The sequence below is a fragment of the Cyprinodon tularosa genome, unplaced genomic scaffold (assembly GCF_016077235.1).
Source record: "Cyprinodon tularosa strain WSP-4 unplaced genomic scaffold, ASM1607723v1 ctg1300, whole genome shotgun sequence".
Classification (NCBI taxonomy): domain Eukaryota; kingdom Metazoa; phylum Chordata; class Actinopteri; order Cyprinodontiformes; family Cyprinodontidae; genus Cyprinodon; species Cyprinodon tularosa.
The window spans coordinates 43,267-64,741 of record NW_024038116.1 but is presented as its reverse complement, the minus strand read 5'-3'; the positions used below and the strand labels follow the sequence as shown (position 1 = coordinate 64,741).

General features: G+C 38.5%; 2 protein-coding genes across 8 annotated transcripts; both read left to right on the top strand.

Moving 5' to 3' along the window:
* Positions 1-307: 307 nt before the first annotated feature.
* Positions 308-4,914, top strand: LOC119778212 (piggyBac transposable element-derived protein 3-like). 7 transcript variants are annotated; one of them, XM_038277360.1, is made up of 6 exons: positions 852-1,608; positions 1,717-2,550; positions 2,808-2,858; positions 4,290-4,359; positions 4,498-4,555; positions 4,631-4,914. In XM_038277360.1, exons 1-4 carry the CDS (start codon positions 1,416-1,418, stop codon positions 4,343-4,345), a joined length of 1,134 nt encoding a protein of 377 aa, XP_038133288.1. In that variant the 5' UTR covers positions 852-1,415; the 3' UTR covers positions 4,346-4,359; positions 4,498-4,555; positions 4,631-4,914. The 7 variants fall into 7 exon arrangements, 6 of the variants coding, with proteins under 6 accessions (XP_038133288.1, XP_038133287.1, XP_038133285.1 ...); XM_038277359.1 differs by having other exon boundaries at positions 4,628-4,914; XM_038277357.1 differs by having other exon boundaries at positions 4,443-4,555.
* Positions 4,915-11,029: 6,115 nt separating this feature from the next.
* LOC119778208 (macrophage mannose receptor 1-like) lies at positions 11,030-13,753 on the top strand. The gene is made up of 5 exons (XM_038277355.1): positions 11,030-11,131; positions 11,344-11,436; positions 11,541-11,918; positions 12,131-12,481; positions 13,062-13,753. Exons 2-5 carry the CDS (start codon positions 11,391-11,393, stop codon positions 13,406-13,408), a joined length of 1,122 nt encoding a protein of 373 aa, XP_038133283.1. The 5' UTR covers positions 11,030-11,131; positions 11,344-11,390; the 3' UTR covers positions 13,409-13,753.
* Positions 13,754-21,475: the final 7,722 nt, after the last annotated feature.

The following is a 21,475-nucleotide window of genomic DNA, read 5'->3' as shown; positions in this document are numbered from 1 at the left end:
ACCCCTTGTCTAGAGAGTTTTTCATTTTGTTATTGTGATAAATAGCAGGGTTTACAGTAAAGGGGAGACTGTTATTTGTCATGTAAACAAATAATTATCTAGTTTGCATTGCTGCTTGATCCTTCAGCATCACAGCAAGATTCTTTTAACTCTGTTCCTGTAGTGGTGTCCTAAACCCTCAACACAGTAAAGTCACTGTGTCTAACTAAGGTTTGCTAACTAGGGTGCTGAGACCCCAGTAGGCCTGGTCCTTGTCAAGATGCTGCAAACTGTCTTTGAAATCAAATTTCTGCTATTTTTGCACGTTAAAGGGGGAGAAGGGCAACACATCACAGGTTGAGTCCCTTTCAGGGTTTTTTTAACTGAAGTTAGCTAACTTTAAACCAACTGACAAAGAAATGTGTAGTTTCTGAGCCATGCGGGTTTATGTATATGCACTGCAGCTATAATTTTTTTACTATACGGAACATTTAATCTTCACAGATGCAAAAACTTCCTTTAAATTTGTTTCTGTGGGAACGGCTGCATAATTATATTTCTGGTCTACTTTAGACTACATGTGCTTAAAGTTATTGTTAATGGCAGAAGCAACTTTTTCCAAGTTTGGTTCAATAATTAATTTAAATTTACTTTGATGTGAAATGTTCATGCATGCAAGTTAAATCTCTGAAGAACATGTTAGCTTTGTTTCAATACTTTGTTAATACTTAGAAGTATAAAGCTTGGCATCAGAGATATTATTTAATATTTTCCTTTGGGACGTCTTGACTCTCCCCCCCAAAATACTTGCACTAAAGTCCTGGGTCCATGACAGTTGAAGGATTTTAAAATAAGAGAATTTATATATTAATATTTTACAGCTTTTCTCAGTTTGGGTGCATCTCTCAGAACAGAATTGAAATTCCTAAAACTACCTGTTCAATCTTCAAATTACTGTGTCACTTCTGCACATCAAAAAATTAGTTTTGCAAGTTTTGCTTTTGTACATCATGTAGCTGGTTATGTACACTTCTATGCTTTTATAATTGTAATTTGCTTTTATCGTCTTGATCAAAATATGTTAACCCTCCTGTTGTCCTCGGGTCAAAATGACCCGCCACTGTGTTAACCCCCCCCCCCCCCCCCAAAATCCCCTAAATGTAATTTTTTTAACTTGAGATTTTAAGACTTTTCCTAGATTGGCCCAGACAATAGAAAAAGTTCAGTGTTGCTTTTAGTCTCATTTCCATGTAAGCTGTACAAAAAAAGGTACAAAGATGGTCTTCAGGTCAAAATGACCCGTGAGGCAAATGGAGTTGAAATCAAGGTCACAGAGTTATTTACAAACCATAAAATGTTACAAAGTTTTAGTTGTGTCTCAGATCAATCAGTAGCAGAAGTAAGCAGAGAGTGGAAGGCCAATTTTCCGAGCCACAATGCCACTCAAACTCTTTCACACCTACTCAAGACTGATGCGATTTGATGACCGTGAATCAAGACCAGCAAGATGTATGACAGACAAACTTGCAGCCATAAGAGAGGTATGGGACAAGTGGGTGGAGCGGTTACCCTACCTCTACAATCCAGAGCCTGATGTAACAGTGGATGAGCAACTGGTTCCATTTAGAGGTAATCTGTTTTCATATTTGTAATAAAAGTGATTTTCACTATTGATTTCTTTGACTGTTTTCTGTGACACTGATACTAATCACTGATGCTAATGTCTTTTGTCCAAAGGTTGTTGTCCTTTCCAGCAGTATATGCCCAGCAAGCCAGCAAAATATGGGATCAAGTCATGGGTGGCTTCCGAATCAAGCTATGCTTGGAAAATGCAAGTCTATACTGGGAAGTCAACCAGTGGATGCCCAGAGAAGAACCAGGGGTTGCGAGTTGTGCTTGATGTGACAGAGGGACTGAGGGGTCACAATGTGACATGTGACAATTTCTTCAACTCTTATGAACTCGGACAGCAGCTCCTGAAGAGGAAGATCACCATGGTTGGTACAGTTCGAAAGAACAAGCCTGAGCTCCCACCTGCACTGCTTGGGTCAAAGGAGAGAGAGGTCTTCTCCTCAAAGTTTGCCTTCACACCCACCACCACTCTAGTTTCCTACCTCCCAAAGAAAAACAAGAATGTAGTTCTTCTGAGCACACTGCACAAAGACGGCGACACTAGTGACCGTGAGGACAGGAAGCCAATCATTATCCTGGAATTCAACCGAAACAAAGGAGGTGTGGACAACCTAGATAAGGTGATTGGAGCATATAGCTGCAGAAGAATGACTGCCCGCTGGCCCCTGGTCATCTTCCACAACATCATTGATGTGTCCTCCTACAATGCCTTTGTGATTTGGATAGAGATCAACCCAACCTGGATGTCTCATAAGCACAACAAGAGGAGGGTGTTCCTGGAGCAGCTAGGAAAGGCACTTGTAACTCCACTCATTGAAAGAAGGAAGCATGTCCCCCGCACAGAAGCCTCAGCAGCAGTTGTGAAAGCTATTCAGAGTGCAGCAGCTCCTGATCAACCTGAGGATCCATCTACCACAGCCACTTCCCCAGCTAAGCCAAGTAAGAGGAAGAGATGTCAGTTCTGCCCTCAGACTGTAAAACACATACTTTTGTGCTGCAGGTGTAAGAAATATATCTGCAAAGACTGTGCACTTGCATACTGCCCTACATGTGCCAATTAGTTGAATGGGTTATGTTATTTTTCATATTTTTGTATTGTACATCCTCTTGTTCACTGGAGAAAAGTAAAAGAAAATTAGTCACTGTGATGAATAAAAATGCATTCGAAACTCATTTTGCACATTTTTTTTCTTAAGCTATAGAAATTCAAGTGGAGAGGGAAAACTCAAGTATTCACACATTTTGTGGTGAGTGACAATATACAAGATAGAATTTGGTGTTTAAAATTCAATTAAGCTGCTTATATTGGGGGTTTAGTGAAGACGGGTCATTTCGACCCGGAGGATAAAGGGTGTATACAGAAAATGAGGACAACAGGACAACAACGTGTCTGTGTTGAATTCTCAACTTCCAAAATAGCATCAGTTCATTGTGTAAGTCTTAACATGCATAAGTCTTAAAGTTGTCATAATGTGAATCATATATTAATTAATTTATATTCTATTATTTTCTAAATCTGTCCTGAATTGGTAAATTGCTCCCAAGTGAGTCCTGAGTTTCTCTAACAGGTCAGTGTATGAACCATTAGCTCAACCAACGATCAACCAGTTTTCTGAAACAGATTGGAGGTGCATCTTGTGAACCATCAGTTGGCAACATTATGCTCTATATAGTCAGAACACAACACAATGTTACATGTCTGAGAACTGATGAACAAGTATCTGGACAGAGTGAACAGCCAGAGAGAAGAAGAGGAGTGAGGCTGAGGAGGAAATAGTTGGGAGGAAAGCAGAAGAAGAGTCAGAAGAGGCTGAGGACATCTGCCAGTTTCCATCAGTCCAACATCAGGACATGGCTGAGACCCACAACATGACGCTGATGGAGGTCCTCCCACCCTACTGTTCATTCCTTAACCCCACTGAGGAAAAAAGATCCTCAGTGGAGTTAAGGAACAAAGTGACTATGGAAATTAAAATGTAATGTAATTTCTACAGCACTGTACAGTTTTCCTTGAGAAGATTGTCCTGTGGCTCCTTTTCTACTTTTTTTGTTCTCTGCATTTCTGTCTTTTTCTTTCTGAATCACCAAGGCATGGTCCATGAATAAATTATAGCAAAAGCGTAAATCAGTGTTTCTCAATCCTGGTCTTCAGCGTCACCCTGTCCTGCAGGCTTAGGTATTTCCCTTCTGCCACACACCTGAATTGTATCTCTGGATGATTAACAAGCTTCTGCAGTACTTGATTGTCATCCAGTCATTTGAATCAGCTGTTCTGGAGTAGAGGCACATCTAAAACATGCAGAGCAGGGGGTGGTGAGGAGCAGGGTTGAGAAACACTGGCGTAAATGATCCTTTTGTAGTCTCTTCTCATGACTAATCAATTTGACTGTCTTATCTGTACATAGAGAGACTATAACTTATTATTTTGAGTCACTGATATGTTAACAGACAGAATTTTAAGAGCTGAACTAAGGATTTTGAAAGCAAACAAATGCTATTTTTCCTGTTTCTACAAATTGTTTTGAGAAATGCGCTTACTGTTTTGTAAATGCCAACAATGACTTGAGAAATGCACCAAAAGTGACTGAGAAAAACTAACCTAGCATAAATTGTCTCAGCTGTATCAATTTGTTTGCCTGTATGAAAAGTGTTCACATTTACAGCTTTGTTTCTGCTAGCTTGCAGGAAATGTAACTTACATAAATGGTTGAAGACAACCTATTGGCCTTCATGAGACTCAGATAAATGGTGAGTATCTATTTCATAAATTGCCTAAAACAGTTATATTTGTTTTTATTTGTTTTTTGTTTGTGTATTTTGTCTGGTTGCAGACCAGAGGATCACACCTGTTGACAACAAACAAAGGTTTAACTACTGAATTTTCAGTCAGAAATGATCGCACCACCTGGTTGAAGTACCTGTGTCCATATGCAAGTCAACAAAGGTGAAACAAACATTTAAGCGAATAAGATGTTCATGTAGTGCATCTTTCTAACTTTTTCTTTTTGTTTTCCAGCAGAGAGGAAACACCCGATTGACAACATGCGAGTCTCAATTTCAACCTGTGACTGGGAAGACTACAACCATCCTGAGCAACGTCTGATCTCAGCGACTTGTGACTCTCAACCCAGAACAAGAATCCTTTTATCACCATTTTGTCTTCTACAATATGTTATCTCTTATGTGGACACATACTGTTTGTTTTGTTTCTGTTTTCCAGATCTCAGTAATACCGTGAGGAAACTGGACAGAAAATAGAATCAGTTCTTTTTTTAACTTGACTTTTTAAATAGAAATTGTTTCTTTAAGGGGATTACTCGTAATCTGTATTTTTGTTTAATTAGAAATTATTTTCTTTATAACTTTCTGTATAGAAATGCTTGACAAGTTACACTTCCTTGTGTGTTGTACTATAATTTGTATGGTAAAATTCTGGTAGGAACAGAGACCAGTAATTTACCATAAGTTTTTTTTGGGGGGGAGGGTTTACAATAAAATGTCAATATATCATCCAGTCTGGATGTGTTTTTCACTCATGGAGATATTATGCCTCAGTCAGCATGACCGTATTTACTACGGCAAAACCACATTTTATTTTTTTTTAAATATTTTAGGAAGTACGGTATTTTACCGTATTTTAAAAATACGGTAGAATCCTGCATTTACAAAATACGGTAATAAACTGGCAGCTGTGGTTGCCAGAATTTTACCGTATATTAAAAATACGGTAAAATCCTGCATTTAGCAAATACGGTAAAAAAACTGGCAGCTGTGGTTGCCAGAATTTTACCGTATATTAAAAATACGGTAAAATCCTGCATTTAGCAAATACGGTAAAAAACTGGCAGCTGTGGTTGCCAGAATTTTACCGTATTTTAAAAATACGGTAAAATCCTGCATTTAGCAAATACGGTAAAAAACTGGCAGCTGTGGTTGCCAGAATTTTACCGTATTTTAAAAATACGGTAAAATCCTGCATTTAGCAAATACGGTAAAAAACTGGCAGCTGTGGTTGCCAGAATTTTACCGTATTTTAAAAATACGGTAAAATCCTGCATTTAGCAAATACGGTAAAAAACTGGCAGCTGTGGTTGCCAGAATTTTACCGTATATTAAAAATACGGTAAAATCCTGCATTTAGCAAATACGGTAAAAAACTGGCAGCTGTGGTTGCCAGAATTTTACCGTATTTTAAAAATACGGTACCTGCATTTAGCAAATACGGTAAAAAACTGGCAGCTGTGGTTGCCAGAATTTTACCGTATTTTAAAAATACGGTAAAATCCTGCATTTAGCAAATACGGTAAAAAACTGGCAGCTGTGGTTGCCAGAATTTTACCGTATTTTAAAAATACGGTAAAATCCTGCATTTAGCAAATACGGTAAAAAACTGGCAGCTGTGGTTGCCAGAATTTTACCGTATTTTAAAAATACGGTAAAATCCTGCATTTGGCAAATACGGTAAAAAACTGGCAGCTGTGGTTGCCAGAATTTTACCGTATTTTAAAAATACGGTAAAATCCTGCATTTAGCAAATACGGTAAAAAACTGGCAGCTGTGGTTGCCAGAATTTTACCGTATATTAAAAATACGGTAAAATCCTGCATTTAGCAAATACGGTAAAAAACTGGCAGCTGTGGTTGCCAGAATTTTACCGTATTTTAGAAATACGGTAAAAAACTGGCAGCTTTGGTTGCCAGAATTTTACCGTATTTTAGAAATACGGTAAAAAACTGGCAGTTTTGGTTGCCAGAATTTTACCGTATAAAGACGGTAAACTTCTGGCAACTCAGCTGCCAGTTTTTTACCGTAAAATTAGGCCGTTTTTTTTTTACAGTGTACCTGTAACCCATAGTAATTGTACCAACTCTGCTCTTCTATTTTAAATTAAAACTCTGGTTCAATACATGGGTTTTGGATTTAATAAAAATATATATATTGTTCTGTTTCACTGACAGATAATCTGATCCTGGTCAAAGAAAAGATGAACTGGGAGGATGCCTTATCCTACTGCAGGGAACACTACCATGATCTGGTCACCATCAAAACCCTTGAAGAGCAGATATTGGTCCAAGAGAAAGCCGAGAAGGCATCGACTCCTTTTGTCTGGTTAGCACTGCGCTATAACTGCACTAAGAAGTTCTGGATCTGGGTTTCTCCTGAGGGGGTCACTAGCAGAACCCAGAACTCAGGTGGAGAGATTGATGACTGCAACGTTTCTGCAGCCATGGACACTGGTGGACAACATAAGTGGTTCCAAAGAAACGGGGGAGAGGAGTTAAATTTTATTTGTTCTAAGATTTAAGGGCAAAGGTTTATCAGTCAAAATTTAAATAAACGTGTAGCAGTCTTTATTTTGAAGGTTAATTTAGGGATTTATCTACAGTTTAACAGCCATTCCTTGACCCAAATTTGCCAGATCTGCTTCCCTCTTTAGTAAATAAGAGGAAATTATATAACATGGTTTAGATTACATGTCCTGTATAGTTTCTATGAGTGATCCTTATCATGCTTTACTCCTGTTGAAACAGAAACCTTGTGGTTCTTTACTTTATCCGACTGTAACATGTTTAACCGAATGATGTCAGCTTTCTTGGTGTTTTTCTTTACTCGATTTAATAAGCTTCATGTGTTGATCACTAATACTGCATTGCATTACTGATTAAAAACAGTTTATGTGAAAAAAAGCATTTCTGGGTCAATCATTTATGAGCATTGCAAGTTAAAAGTATGTGGGTGTTCTTAACACTGATTTTATAAGAACCATTGAATTTATTACCAGATCTACCTGAAAGTGGAGATTTAATCAGAATCTATTGATGCAACAGGATCAACTGCAACAGGGAGACAGCTGATTACATCTTATAGTAACAAAGTCCTGAAAAAAGGAAAACAGAAAAAAATACCTATTGTAAACCCTCCTTTATTACTATTATTAGTAATACATATATGTAGTACCTATAACCCAGAAGGAGAATCCAGTCTAGGTCCAGTGAGGAGGATGTTGGTTTTTTCACCTGTACAAAGGCTCAGATATCCACCCCAAATAACACACTGGACAACAGATTAGCGGAAATAAATAAGGTGTATTGAATTTAGTCACACATTAACAGTAACACCAAATTGTGCCAACCACAATTTGGTGCTGCACCTGCTGCTTGAGTGGAAAACAGATCCTCATTCGCTGTGGAGAGCATTATAAGACAATCACACTCGTAATATGATAATTGGTTTCAGATGTGACTTAATATGGCCGACCCTCAGCAGGCAAACTGAGAGAGAAGTTCGCAGGGTGAGGGAGTAACCGCCCATTGAGAAAGTCCCTTCCTGTCTTCTTACCTGGAAAAGGTTTGCAACTACAGCTCTCATGTACAGAGAGACACCAGGTGGCGCTAGAGAACCTGTGTTTGTTTATTTTTTTTACTCAAAACAAGTTGGTGCCCTCCTGACATCACTTATCTTTAGAGTGTGTACTGTGTGGATTTAAAAGCCCATGTTATCAGCATGGAAAATATATTTTATCCAAATGTTTAGAGTCTTTATAACTGTTGCAGGATCCACAGCAGTTACTGCAGAGAGAAACACACAGATCTGATTCAGTGGTATAAACCAGCTGCAGGATCCACAACTCATGGGAACAAGTTATAAGCTAGTTAAGATTTACTGCACAATCAAAGTAATGATTTACTGGTCAAAGTAAATATCCAGTTAACTTTTATGATCTAAAATGTTGAAGGATTTGGATATATTTTCTGTTATTGCAACTTTAAATACAACTGTAAATTCAATTATAAAAAAGAACTTTGATACTGCTTAATAAGAAGAGTTAATTAAGAGGAGTACATATCTGAAAACATTGAATACTAATCTAAACAATGTTGGCGTGTGGAGGCACACATGAGTTGCAAAATAATCATGTAGATGTGATTATTTTTTTAGGTTTATAATAAAAGAACAATTAGGAACAATGTCATTAAATCAGTGGCTCAGCTCCATCTTCTCTGCTCTTCTTCTTTGTTCATCACATGCTGAACACCCGCCCACATTACAGTTCATCAGCCAATCAGAGTCACATATCTTCATCTTAGCTCTCTGCTCTTTGCTGCAGCAAAAGTCTCTCTTCTTTGAGCAGAGATGAAAAGTTGCTTTTAATTATAAGTAAAGTAACTCCGTTATTATGTAACGCCGACACTAGATTTCTGTATCTGAAATAAAAGTGTGAAATTGTATTCTGCTGCTTAACAAGAGGACACATTGTCTTCACCCTAATGCCTGCCGATTGTTTCTTTAATCTACTTTTCTTATAATCAGGGAGGAACGAGCATTTTGGAAATAGCATCTCTGTACTATGAAGTATCTAAAATAGTCAGATTATTATAGTATTATAGATTATAGTAGTCAGCTATTAGCTACATATATCATAAAAATGTTAATCTTGTTGGACTAAGATAATCCTGCAGCAGAGGTTCCTCAGTGTTGGTGACTCTATGTTTCTGTAGTAACAATATTTACCAGCTGGTAAGTATTATATCTCTCTGGCAGATGAAGAAAACTGAGAGGTAAATTGTTACTTATGTTTAAAGTTTCTTCAGGTATTTTTGAATTGCAAATTTTAAAGTTTTGTTTGCAAGAAAAGTTCCCCTGATTGTCTTAAATTCACCCTTCCTATATTTAAACTTAAACAATAACATCTGATTTACAAGAATAGCTTCCTAATTTGGTAAAAAAAAAAAAAAGTTATTTCTTTACTTTTTTATAGATTTGATTATTCTGTTATTGAATAATATTAGTAAATCAATGATCAATATTCTCTGAAGAACATTCAGAACAAAAAGCTTCATTTATTCTGTATTTTGAAGTTATTTGGAACAAATCAGAATTTTACACCATATTGTTTGTTAACCGTATTGAGTTATATTTCTGTATTTTAACAGATAAAGTGAAATTTCATTGATTCTAATGTGGAGATGTTGTTTACTTAAAAAAAAAAAAAAACTCATAGAGTAAAAGTAGGTTTGTTTACTTTAATGTTTTACAATTCAAATGTTGACATCTGTGTGTTGCACTTAAAGTTTATGAATATCAGGAAATCATCTCACTGGTAGATTCCCATGAGCTGCAGATGAGAATAAGGTCTGTTATCAGCAGGAAGGAGGATGCAAATGTCTCTATATGGAACTCCTCAGTTTATCAGGAGATAACAAACAGCTCTTAAGATGACGTAGGTCAGGTATAATAAAAAATATATATACATCAATTTAGCTGTAGTGTATAAAACAAAACAAAAAATAGAGGCTATCAATAGTAACTATTTGCAATTACATTTTCAGTCTGAATTTATTCCTTTTTTATTGAGTTTAGATATAAATCTTGTTTGTAGACACAAACTTTTCCTCTGGTGAAATCGCATCACTGAGATATTTTAGAAGTTGTTTGTACCTCTAATTTTTTTATTGAAAGTCTGCATGTTTGACTCCATCAAATATTTTATTCATGGTGAGTTTGCATGTTTCATTCAAATTCCAACTGAAATACAAATATTTTCTCCAGGGTTTAACAGAGCAGCTGAAAGTACAGAACTCATTCAGTTTCTCAACTTCCTCTACTTTTGCTGTTTTTCATGATGAAAAATAAAATCCAAATACTTTCTCCTGAAGACAGTTAGAGTTTTATTAGCAGCAGAGTTAAACAGAATCATCCTGATCAATAGATTGAAGACAGTTTCAGTTGGAGCTGATTGTAGAAACCAGCTGTGGTCACATCTTCTCCAGCTGTGCTGAGTGGTCAGTCAGTGATCAGCTGCAGAGGAAGGACCACCATCCCAGCAGAATGAAAATATATTTGTAGAAGAAGAAGCTAAGACATTTCTATGTGGCTGAACTATTACAACAACATTTTCTGCTTTCAAAAGAAATCTTTTTGGAGCCTGATTGTCTGTTTATCCATCTTGAAAGACAGATAGGCAAAATTGGGACGTGAGAATTAGGTGAGCTGCTTAGTTTAGATAATCCTAAAGTATCCTAGAGTGTGTGAGTGAAAGATCTGTGATGAACTGCTGACCCGTCCAGGATTTATCTGCCTGCTGTGGATCCTCATTGGTCCACGTCCCCAAAATCAGACAAGGTGAAAGCAGATATTGAAAAAATATGGATGAATGCATTTATTGGTGACATCACTGAAACCACCTGCTTAACAGATGTTTAATTGCAGTAAATGACATATAAAAGGCATTATTATTAAATATTATTGATAAATTAAAATATATAAAGGTCTCAGATGTGGATTCTGTTCTCATTCCTCCTCCCACGTTCTTCTATTACATCATGATCCATGCCAGGTCATTGATGCAAATGAACCTCATAGCTGCACGCCATGCTGTTTTTAGCCATGAATATTCAGATGCAGTTATTGAGGCAGAAAAACTGATCTGTTTGAAACAGGACTGAACATTTACTGAGAGCTGCCTTCAACAGAACATCAAGATAAAACAGCTTTAAAATCCCAGTGAGCAAATCCAGAGGTAAGTTTCTCCTTTTTATATTTAGAGTTAAGTTATGTGGAGAAATGTTTGATTTAGAGCATTTCCATATGATATAAAGCGTTCCTGATTTTTTTTTCGTATTTATATGTACCTTTTTAATGTTTATTAGATATATAGGGAGATTCATCGGGCTATAAATGAATTACTCTTTGTTTATTCCAAAAACTAAAATGCTACAATTATCCCAACAGAAAACAACACAATTTGAACCAAAAACACCAACAAAATAAATTCATGCATGAGAGGAAAAATGCAGTGGGATTTATTTCTGGTTATTTTGTTCGGTAAGAGACTTTGAATAAAAACTGCAGTAGAAAAAAAGTATACCACTATCATCACAGACTGTTATAGTTGCTTATTAATCCTGTGGGTACTATTATGTTTTCAGCTCAGCCCAGTTTGATGGTCTGTCAGCTCTATGAGTATCACTACATTAATGTGGGAAAGACCTGGACTGAAGCTCAGCAGTACTGCAGAGAGAAACACACTGACCTGGCCACAGTGTCTAGCATGGCAGACATGAAGAGACTCCTCAGTAACTCAGCAGGAAACATGAATGAAGCTTGGATTGGTCTGTATGATCAGACAGATGGTGACAGAACATGGTACTGGTCTCTGCTTGGAGTGGAGTTCAATGAAAGTGAGACAAACTGGGGCCAAGGAGAACCAAATGATTATACATATGAGAACTGTGGGGCGATCCGACAACATCTGAAATGGGAAGACGTACCTTGTAAAAGGTCTCTTTATTTCATTTGCTATGATGGTGAGCATAAAAAATATTTACTCTGATTTTTTAAAATGTATTTTATAGCTCGTTCAGAAATAATATAAAGTATGAAAATGGTGTAATGATTATTTTACAACTGGGGGGATTTTATTGTGTGGTTTTCTCAGACAGCATTGTTGACTTTGACAAACTAAATCATTTTGTGTTGATTCATAGATTTTCACTTGAGTATTTTTAACTCTTTACAGAAAGTAAAACATCAGAGAAATTCTACCTATTTAAAGAAAAGAAGACCTGGCTGGAAGCTCAGAGTTACTGCAGAGAGAATCACACAGACCTGATCAGTGGAATGAAGCAGCTACAGGATGGAGAAGCGAAGGATGTTCTACCTTTAGATAAAAATGAAGCAGTGTATATTGGTCTGTTCAGAGACACCTGGAGGTGGTCAGATGGAAGCAGCTTTTCTTTCAGACACTGGAACCTTCAGTTTGATGATGAGCACTACAACAGTGGTCAATGTGCCATGACTGTGTTTGATGATGGAGGCAGATGGAAGAATGAGGACTGTTCCATCAGAAAACCCTTCATCTGTTTTGATGGTGAGTTTAATTGGTTAATAATAAACTCATAATATCTCTGTAGTGACCAGCCTTTTACCAAAGAGCCACATTCACCCAGCAGCTCAAACAAAGGATTCATGCATTTGAACGTCATCTATACCATAAGCAACAATGACTTGTTAATGTCTTGCATAAATATTGAGATGGACCAATTTAGCCACAATCATCACTACTATAGATGCCAAATGTTCAAGGAAGGCAGTGATGTTTAAATGATCCTCAAACAACTCAGTTTATATACAAAGCTGCTTTTATGCACCATTTTACCACAAGAACCTTGAAAAAAGCAGAATAAATCAATGCTTTCATGTATCTTTCACTAAATTATGACTTTGCCATGTAAATCCTCCTGCTTTGCAGCAAGAGTCACAGGACAAAATAATGTGTTTAAAATATCTTATTGGTTTAGAGAGACTGTTCAAACTGTACCTATGGTTCCCTACCTGTAACCCATAGTAATTGTACCAACTATGCTCTTCTATTTTAAATTAAAACTCTGGTTCAATACATGGGTTTTGGATTAAATAAAAATATATATATTGTTCTGTTTCACTGACAGATAATCTGATCCTGGTCAAAGAAAAGATGAACTGGGAGGATGCCTTATCCTACTGCAGGGAACACTACCATGATCTGGTCACCATCAAAACCCTTGAAGAGCAGATATTGGTCCAAGAGAAAGCCAAGAAGGCATCGACTCCTTTTGTCTGGTTAGCACTGCGCTATAACTGCACTAAGAAGTTCTGGGTCTGGGTTTGTCCTGAGGGGGTCACTAGCAGAACCCAGAACTCAGGTGGAGAGATTGATGACTGCAACGTTTCTGCAGCCATGGACACTGGTGGACAACATAAGTGGTTCCAAAGAAACGGGGGAGAGGAGTTAAATTTTATTTGTTCTAAGATTTAAGGGCAAAGGTTTATCAGTCAAAATTTAAATAAACATGTAGCAGTATTTATTTTGAAGGTTAATTTAGGGATTTATCTACAGTTTAACAGCCATTCCTTGACCCAAATTTGCCAGATCTGCTTCCCTCTTTAGTAAATAAGAGGAAATTATATAACATGGTTTGGATTACATGTCCTGTATAGTTTCTATGAGTGATCCTTATCATGCTTTACTCCTGTTGAAACAGAAACCTTGTGGTTCTTTACTTTAACCGACTGTAACATGTTTAACCGAATGATGTCAGCTTTCTTGGTGTTTTTCTTTACTCGATTTAATAAGCTTCATGTGTTGATCACTAATACTGCATTGCATTACTGATTAAAAACAGTTTATGTGAAAAAAAGCGTTTCTGGGTCAATCATTTATGAGCATTGCAAGTTAAAAGTATGTGGGTGTTCTTAACACTGATTTTATAAGAACCATTGAATTTATTACCAGATCTACCTGAAAGTGGAGATTTAATCAGAATCTATTGATGCAACAGGATCAACTGCAACAGGGAGACAGCTGATTACAGCTTACAGTAACAAAGTCCTGAAAAAAGGAAAACAAAAAAAACCTATTGTAAACCCTCCTTTATTACTATTATTAGTAATACAAATATGTAGTACCTATAACCCAGAAGGAGAATCCAGTCTAGGTCCAGTGAGGAGGATGTTGGTTTTTTCACCTGTACAAAGGCTCAGATATCCACCCCAAATAACACACTGGACAACAGATTAGCGGAAATAAATAAGGTGTATTGAATTTAGTCACACATTAACATCAGAAAAATAAAAGTCCATCAAGTCCTTCCTTCTTATATACAACAGTTAGAACCCCTGAAGGACTTGGAAAAAAACACTCTGAGATCTCAGGCATAAAAAGTTCAATGTCCAAAAATAAAATAAAAATACTGAGTGCACTCAATCCTACCACCCTCTCAATAAGTGTCCATGAATGGAAAATGGTCCAGAACAGGCAATACGAAGGGAGACGGTGCAGACCAGTAGAAGATCCAGCCAAGTGGGAACCAATGAAACAGATGGCAGCAGGAAGGTACGGACTCGCCTCTGCTGAAATCTCCAAAAGGAAAAAAAAACTGCCTGCACAGATGTGCAGGAAAATTACTCTCTAACTCTACACAAATTTGCATTTATTACATCATTGTTAATGACTAGTTTCACAGATACCCTTTTACTGCATTCAACTCATAGGAACCTCACTTACTCACGCAATAACCACATATCAAAAACATTTCCCCTCAGTATAACAATACAGTGGTTAAACCAACAATCCTAAAATTCTACATCTACAGCACAAGTTAAATAAAATGCACCTAAACCATCACATATTTTAACTTTGTTCATTTAACTCCCTTTAAATCTATCCCGACTGGTTTTTTAATAAAATAAAGAACTCCTTTAGTAACATTCCACACTTTGCTAACTCAATTAGCATGCTAACACAGTGTAAGAAACTTGGAAACTCACCAGGATATCGGTCACACAAAACTCAAATAAATCCAAGCTCGATCACAGAAATGAAAATCTTCTCTGATTAATTCGGTAACAGAACAACAATTCTGCTTCTCACTGGGCGTTTCTCAATTCACGAGAACGCGAGTATGTACTCGCTTTCTCGTCAAGTCCGTTCTTGGCGAGAACGCAGGAAGATCGGACTTGACGAGAACGCGAGCACGCAAGCACGTATGTGTATTGGAGCATAAGTGTACTCGTGACGTCATCACAGGCAACGTTGTTTAGCATTTCTTTAACAGTCAAAACTATTTATTCCCTACACAAAACATTTTGAAAACAATATTTTTAATTTTTAAAGCTTAAAAAACATTAAAAAAAATTACCCAACCGCAAAAAACCGCCATCAGAACGAGCGGTAGTTCACACATAACTAGACCGAGAGAAGTGCACTACAGACGGGGTAAATTTAGCCCTGGCTGCGGTTACCCTCGGAGGTCTGCTGGTCACTCTGGTCCGCTCAACGTCGGACTTTTTTTAAAATTTCGCACTAACTCTGTAAACAGACCACACAGGGAGGCTTAAATGTATAATATTATCGCCTCAAACGATTTCAGAAGAACAACAGCAGCAGAAAAGGGAATGTTTAACTTAACACTGTGAGCGCTGTCTGGAATCAAGCTGTGGCCGCGGGGCATTCTGGGGAAGCGGTCAGTCTGAAGAATGCACAAGTCTGCTCTGATGCATGCTCGATAAAGAGGGCGGGATGAGAACAACATCCGGGGATTTGATGCGTTCTCGATCTGGCGTTCTTGAGAATTGGAACGGTACTCGGGCTGAGGCTGATGACGTGTCACGAGTACACGAGCACACGAGAACGCTCAAGAACGCATATTGAGAAACGGCCACTGTAAGCTCTCTACTTCGTCCTCCCACGCCAACGGCAGACAGCGATGATCCAGATGCTTTTTTTCTGGAGAGCAGGGGATTCTTCCCCTTTGGAGTAGGGAGACTGATCATCTGCTGCCCCCTTGTGGCTAAGCTCAACATCATAAGTAAGCTGAGTTAAAGGAGCTGTGCAGGTTGCAGCAGCTCCATTTGTAGGGTGTGAGAGTTAGATTAACCTGGTTAACCTATAATTTACTATGATGATTTAGAAATCAGGAAGATAAAAAATTCAAAGCAATTTAATTTATGATCACACTTAGCCATAACATTGAATCCAATAAAACTCTATAATAAGAATATTAGATTCTCTGCTCTCTAATTGCTCACCATGGCCTCATAAGACGATCTGTCCAACACTAACTTTGAGGTGGACACTTTGTGGGACTCGTCTTTCTTAAAAAGCCCCATAAACAGGTCCCCTCCATCCACCCCCCTGTCCACCTCTTCTCATCAGCGTTCTGACCAGCTGACCAACCAGAGGTGATCACAGCTGATCTAAGAGACAGAGAGGAGAGAAAAAGGACCAATCTTTGGATCCTTTAATTGTTGGAGACAAAAGAATCTAACAGAGCATCACTGTACATCCAGTTATTTACTAATGAAGCAACAATTAACTTTATGAAATGAAGATCATGAAAATGATGAATTTAGAAGCAATGACAATATAAAAAATAGCTCAATTTTGAACCTATTTTTATTGTCTCGATTAGAAATGATTTACTCTGCACAGCAGCATTTGTTAATTTAAATAATATGTAGAAGTTGTACAGACTTCAAGGATATTTGTTTTTGATAAAAGCTAATGTTTCAATGCATTACATTACATTAGAGAAGGTTTTTTTATTTATGCATACACACATACATACTATATATACGGCACATCTATAAATATTTGGGTTCTTTGAAAAAAATGTGTCAGTGGACCACAGGAGATTTTAAAGTTTAGCTACGACTCTGCATGGACCTAAACTACAGGTCTACTTGAAAAGACCAAAGAAAATATTTAATAAGCTCACATAGTCAAGAGTTTTCAGTTTTGACTTTATTTTTAGCAAACAGAACAAATGGTGAGATAACTTGTCAAAACAATTACACCTTTAACAAAATTATTACTATCCACTATTTGGAATAATATTTGTCCATAAGGTGTTTCTTTACTCAGTGAATGTGTGCAATGCTTATAAAGAAGTTACATCCCGTCCTCCATTCCAACCACAATTTGGTGCTGCACCTGCTGCTTGAGTGGGAAACAGATCCTCATTCGCTGTGGAGAGCATTATAAGACAATCACACTCGTAATATGATAATTGGTTTCAGATGTGACCTAACATGGCCGACCCTGAGCGGGCACGCACAAATGGAGAGAGAAGTTGGCAGGCCGAGGGAGTAGCCACCCATTGGGAAAGTCCCTACTGTCTTCTTACCAGGAAAAGGTTTGCAACTAAAGCTCTCATGTACAGATAGACACCAGGTGGCGCTAGAGAACCTGTGTTTGTTTATGTTTTACTCAGAATAAGTTGGTGCCCTCCTGGCATCACTTTTCTTTAGAGTGTGTACTGTGTGGATTTAAAAGCCCATGTTATCAGCGGGGAAAATATATTTTATCCAGATGTTTAGAGTCTTTATAACTGTTGCAGGATCCACAGCAGTTACTGCAGAGAGAAACACACAGATCTGATTCAGTGGTATAAACCAGCTGCAGGATCCACAACTCATGGGAACAAGTTATAAGCTAGTTAAGATTTATGGCACAATCAAAATAACTATTTACTGGTCAAAGTAAATATCCAGTTAACTTTTATGATCTAAAATGTTGAAGGATTTGGATATATTTTCTGTTATTGCAACTTTAAATACAACTGTAAATTCAACTAGAAAAAGCTGTTTCGCAGAAACAGCAAAGTGGGGATGCTTTTTTCTGTTGAATGAAAAGAGAAAAATTAGCTAAAGAAACTGTGAGAAGGAAAAGAAGCACAAATTAGCTAAGGAACATATGAAAATGTGAAAGGAAGTCATCAGAAGCTTCAAACTGCAGAAAACAATTGAATCATCTGAAGATTCTTTAGGGTAGAATCATTTGGCAGTAAAATGGCAGAAACAAACTCATCTTAAAAGCTGCACAGCAAAACCATACATAATATAAAAAAATGTCTTTAATATGTGCACTAGAAGGGTCTTAATATAATGTCTCCCAAGTTTCTAGAAACATTTCTAAAGAAATTTTGAAGGGGGGCCACCTACTGCCCAGAAACATGTCAGGCGTGTTATGAATTAGCAGCAAACAGAAAAGCTTAATTCCTGTCCAGAAAGAGAGCAGAATGTAGCCAAAGTTCTCAGCATAGGCTGAAAAATATTAAATTAGCTGAATCAGAAAAGAAATTAAAAAAGAAAAACTTGAATCTTATCTGGTTGAAGCAAATATAAGTAGCTCAAGGATGGGAAGTAAAATGTTGAGGAAGATGGTATTGAATAAGTATCAAAATTTTGAACTTGTGGAAATGTCAAGACTTTGCAAAACAATTTGAAATGATTTAAAATGTGTCGGTTGATCAGATTAAAGAAAACAGTGTCATCCTTAGAGGATTGAAAATCTACAAACCTATGTGCAAGACTGACCATGAGAAGCAGAGGAAGGACAGAGAGAGAAGCTGAATTTATCAAAAAAACTAACCTGCATGTAACGAGCCACTGTGGTGATGAAAGCACTATTGGAAGGCTTATTCTGCATGTTACGATGTTAGCAGATGCTTTATTACAGTGTAAATCTTAGAACCTGATTAAGAAATATGCACTGAGGTGTGTGGTCAACAGGCCTTAATAGTGTAATTTGAAGAAATTGGTTGAGTTTGGGTCATAGTTACGAGCAATACGGCACAATGAATGAGTGTGTGTAAGGAAGTCTAGCATGGATGTGTGTCCAGGGAAAGGTCATGCCCAGCAGTGATAAAGAATCCATTTCTAAATGTGAAATAACTGGTTTTCCATGTTATCGGGTGAATAGATGCTGTATTAGAGCGTAAATGGGAGACTTTTATTTTTAAATTCGCTCTGGGGTATGTTTTAAAAAGGTCCTTAGAGTCTAATAGAAACAAGCTGGTAGAGATTGGGTCATAATGCTGAGCCATTTGCATCAATTAATACACGAGTATAATATAGAGGCTTTTATTTTGTAGGGTCCCTGGAGTCTTACTTTGAAAGGTCAGCAGGGTTGTGTGTTAAGCAAGGGGTCAGATCCAGCAATGATACTTCATGAATTTCCAATAACTGAATTGCTCTTTTTACCTGTTTTTACTTCTATAGATGAAGTGGCAATGGGAGGCTTTTATTTTGAAATTTGACATTAGGTGCGTTTTGAATACTAATCTGTACAATGTTGGCGTGTGGAGGCACACATGAGTTGCAAAATAATCATGTAGATGTGATTATTGATTTGGTTTATGATAAAAAAACAATTAGGAACAACGTCATTAAATTACTGGCTCAGCTCCATCTTCTCTGCTCTTCTTCTTTGTTCATCACATGCTGAACACCCGCCCACATTACAGTCCATCAGCCAATCAGAGTCACATATCTTCATCTTAGCTCTCTGCTCTTTGCTGCAACAAAAGTCTCTCTTCCTTGAGCAGAGATGAAAAGTTGCTTTTAATTATAAGTAAAGTAACTCCGTTATTATGTAACGCCGACACTAGATTTCTGTATCTGAAATAAAAGTGTGAAATTGTATTCTGCTGCTTAACAAGAGGACACCTTGTCTTCACCCTAATGCCAGCCGATTGTTTTTTTAATCTACTTTTCTTATAATCATGGAGGAACGACCATTTTGGAAAAAAAGCATCTCTGTACTATCCAAATTATCTAAAATAGTCAGACTATTATATTATAGGTCATAGTAGTCAGCTATTAGCTATATGTATCATAAAAATGTTGATCTTGCTCCTCAGTGTTGGTGACTCTATGTTTCTGTAGTAACAATATTTACCAGCTGGTAAGTATTATATCTCTCTGGCAGATAAAGAAAATTGAGAGATAAATTGTAACTTATGTTTAAAGTTTGTCCAGGTATTTTTGAATTGCAAATTTTAAAGTTTTGTTTGCAAGAAAAGTTCCCCTGATTCTCTTAATGTCATGATGGGTCAAAGAGGCAAGCCCATATGCAGAACACAACAGAGGCTGGATAAAAGTTCAACAGAGTTTATTGAGGTTTCACAAAAACACACGATTATGAACTGATCTGGAACTGGTTTGAGCTGGTTCACAGAAGTCTTGACTGGGACCAGAGACTGTTGGTTAGCAGAGTTCATGAGGAGCTAAAGCATCTAGCTTCAGACTTAGCATGGCTGACCTTGATCTGAGCTTCCAGCTCTTCACAGAGAACAGCAGGGGATATCCACATAGGAAATCTTCAGGTTGACTCCACTTAGGAATCATCAGGTAAACTCCACATAGGAGTCTTCAGGTTAATTCCACATAGGAATCTTAAGGTTGGCTCACCAGGGCTGATTAGCAGGTTTAGCTCACCCAGAGCTTTAGGCTAGAGACAGGTTTCCAGTGAGGCAGCTCACCCAGAGCTTCAGACTAGCGACAGGTTTCCTGTGAGGCACCGACAAAGGAGAGATTAGAATCTGATCTCACACTAGAGACAACTAAGATTCTTTCAGTAACAGAGGCTCAGGTTGCTAACCAAACTAAGATCAACACTGTGGCGTGGAAGCAAGGTCTGGCCGGTGTTTATAAAGGGAAGGTCTCCTAATGAGTAGATGCAAATCAGGTGTGCTGGAAGACTCCAGCCCTAGGAAACCCACGGCGCACTCTGCTGGAGACAGAGGGTAATCTCCAGATCCCAACAGTAACTCCAGTCCTAAAAGACAACAACAAAGAGCAGAAGAGGATCCTCGGCGCCCTCTGGTGGGCAACCCCCCCCCTCAAGGGCGGATTCCAGACGCCCCCTGAAAAAGTCCAAAAAGTAAACAAAAAACAACCCACCCAGGGCGGGCGGAGGGGGCACTAGGACAAGGAGGGCCAAGAACAACGAAAAACAGAGTCCAGAAAACAAAAAACAACCCACCCAGAGTGGGCGAAGGGGGAAACAGGCCAGGACGGCAAAAACAAAAACAGAGTCCAGAACAAAAAACGATCCACTTACGGTGGATGAAAACAAAAGAAACCCCAGACGATTTCTTGGGCAACGTCTCAGGTGGCCGGCAGCGGGACAGAGTCTCAGGTGGCCGGCCGTGGGACTGGTGCTGGAACAGAGTCTCGGGTGGCCGACCGTGGGGCCGGCAGCGGGGCCGGAGGCGTAGCAGATGCTTAGGAGGCCAACCGTTGGGACGGAGGGGAGGCCGATGCTCAGGAGGCCGACCACGGGGCAGAAGGCGAGGCTGACGATCCGGAGGCCTACCGCAGGGCTGGAGACGAAGCAACGTCTTAGGGGGACCACTGCCGGGCCGGAGGCATGGAGGCCGGCCGAGGGTCCGGCAACGGAGCAGAGTCTCAGGTGGCCGGCTGTGGGGTCGGTGGCGAAGCTGACGCTCTGGGGGTCTGCCGCGGGGTCGGAGGCGAAGCTGACGCTCTGGAGGTCTGCCGCGGGGCCGGAGGCGAAGCTGACGCTCTGGAGGATGACGCC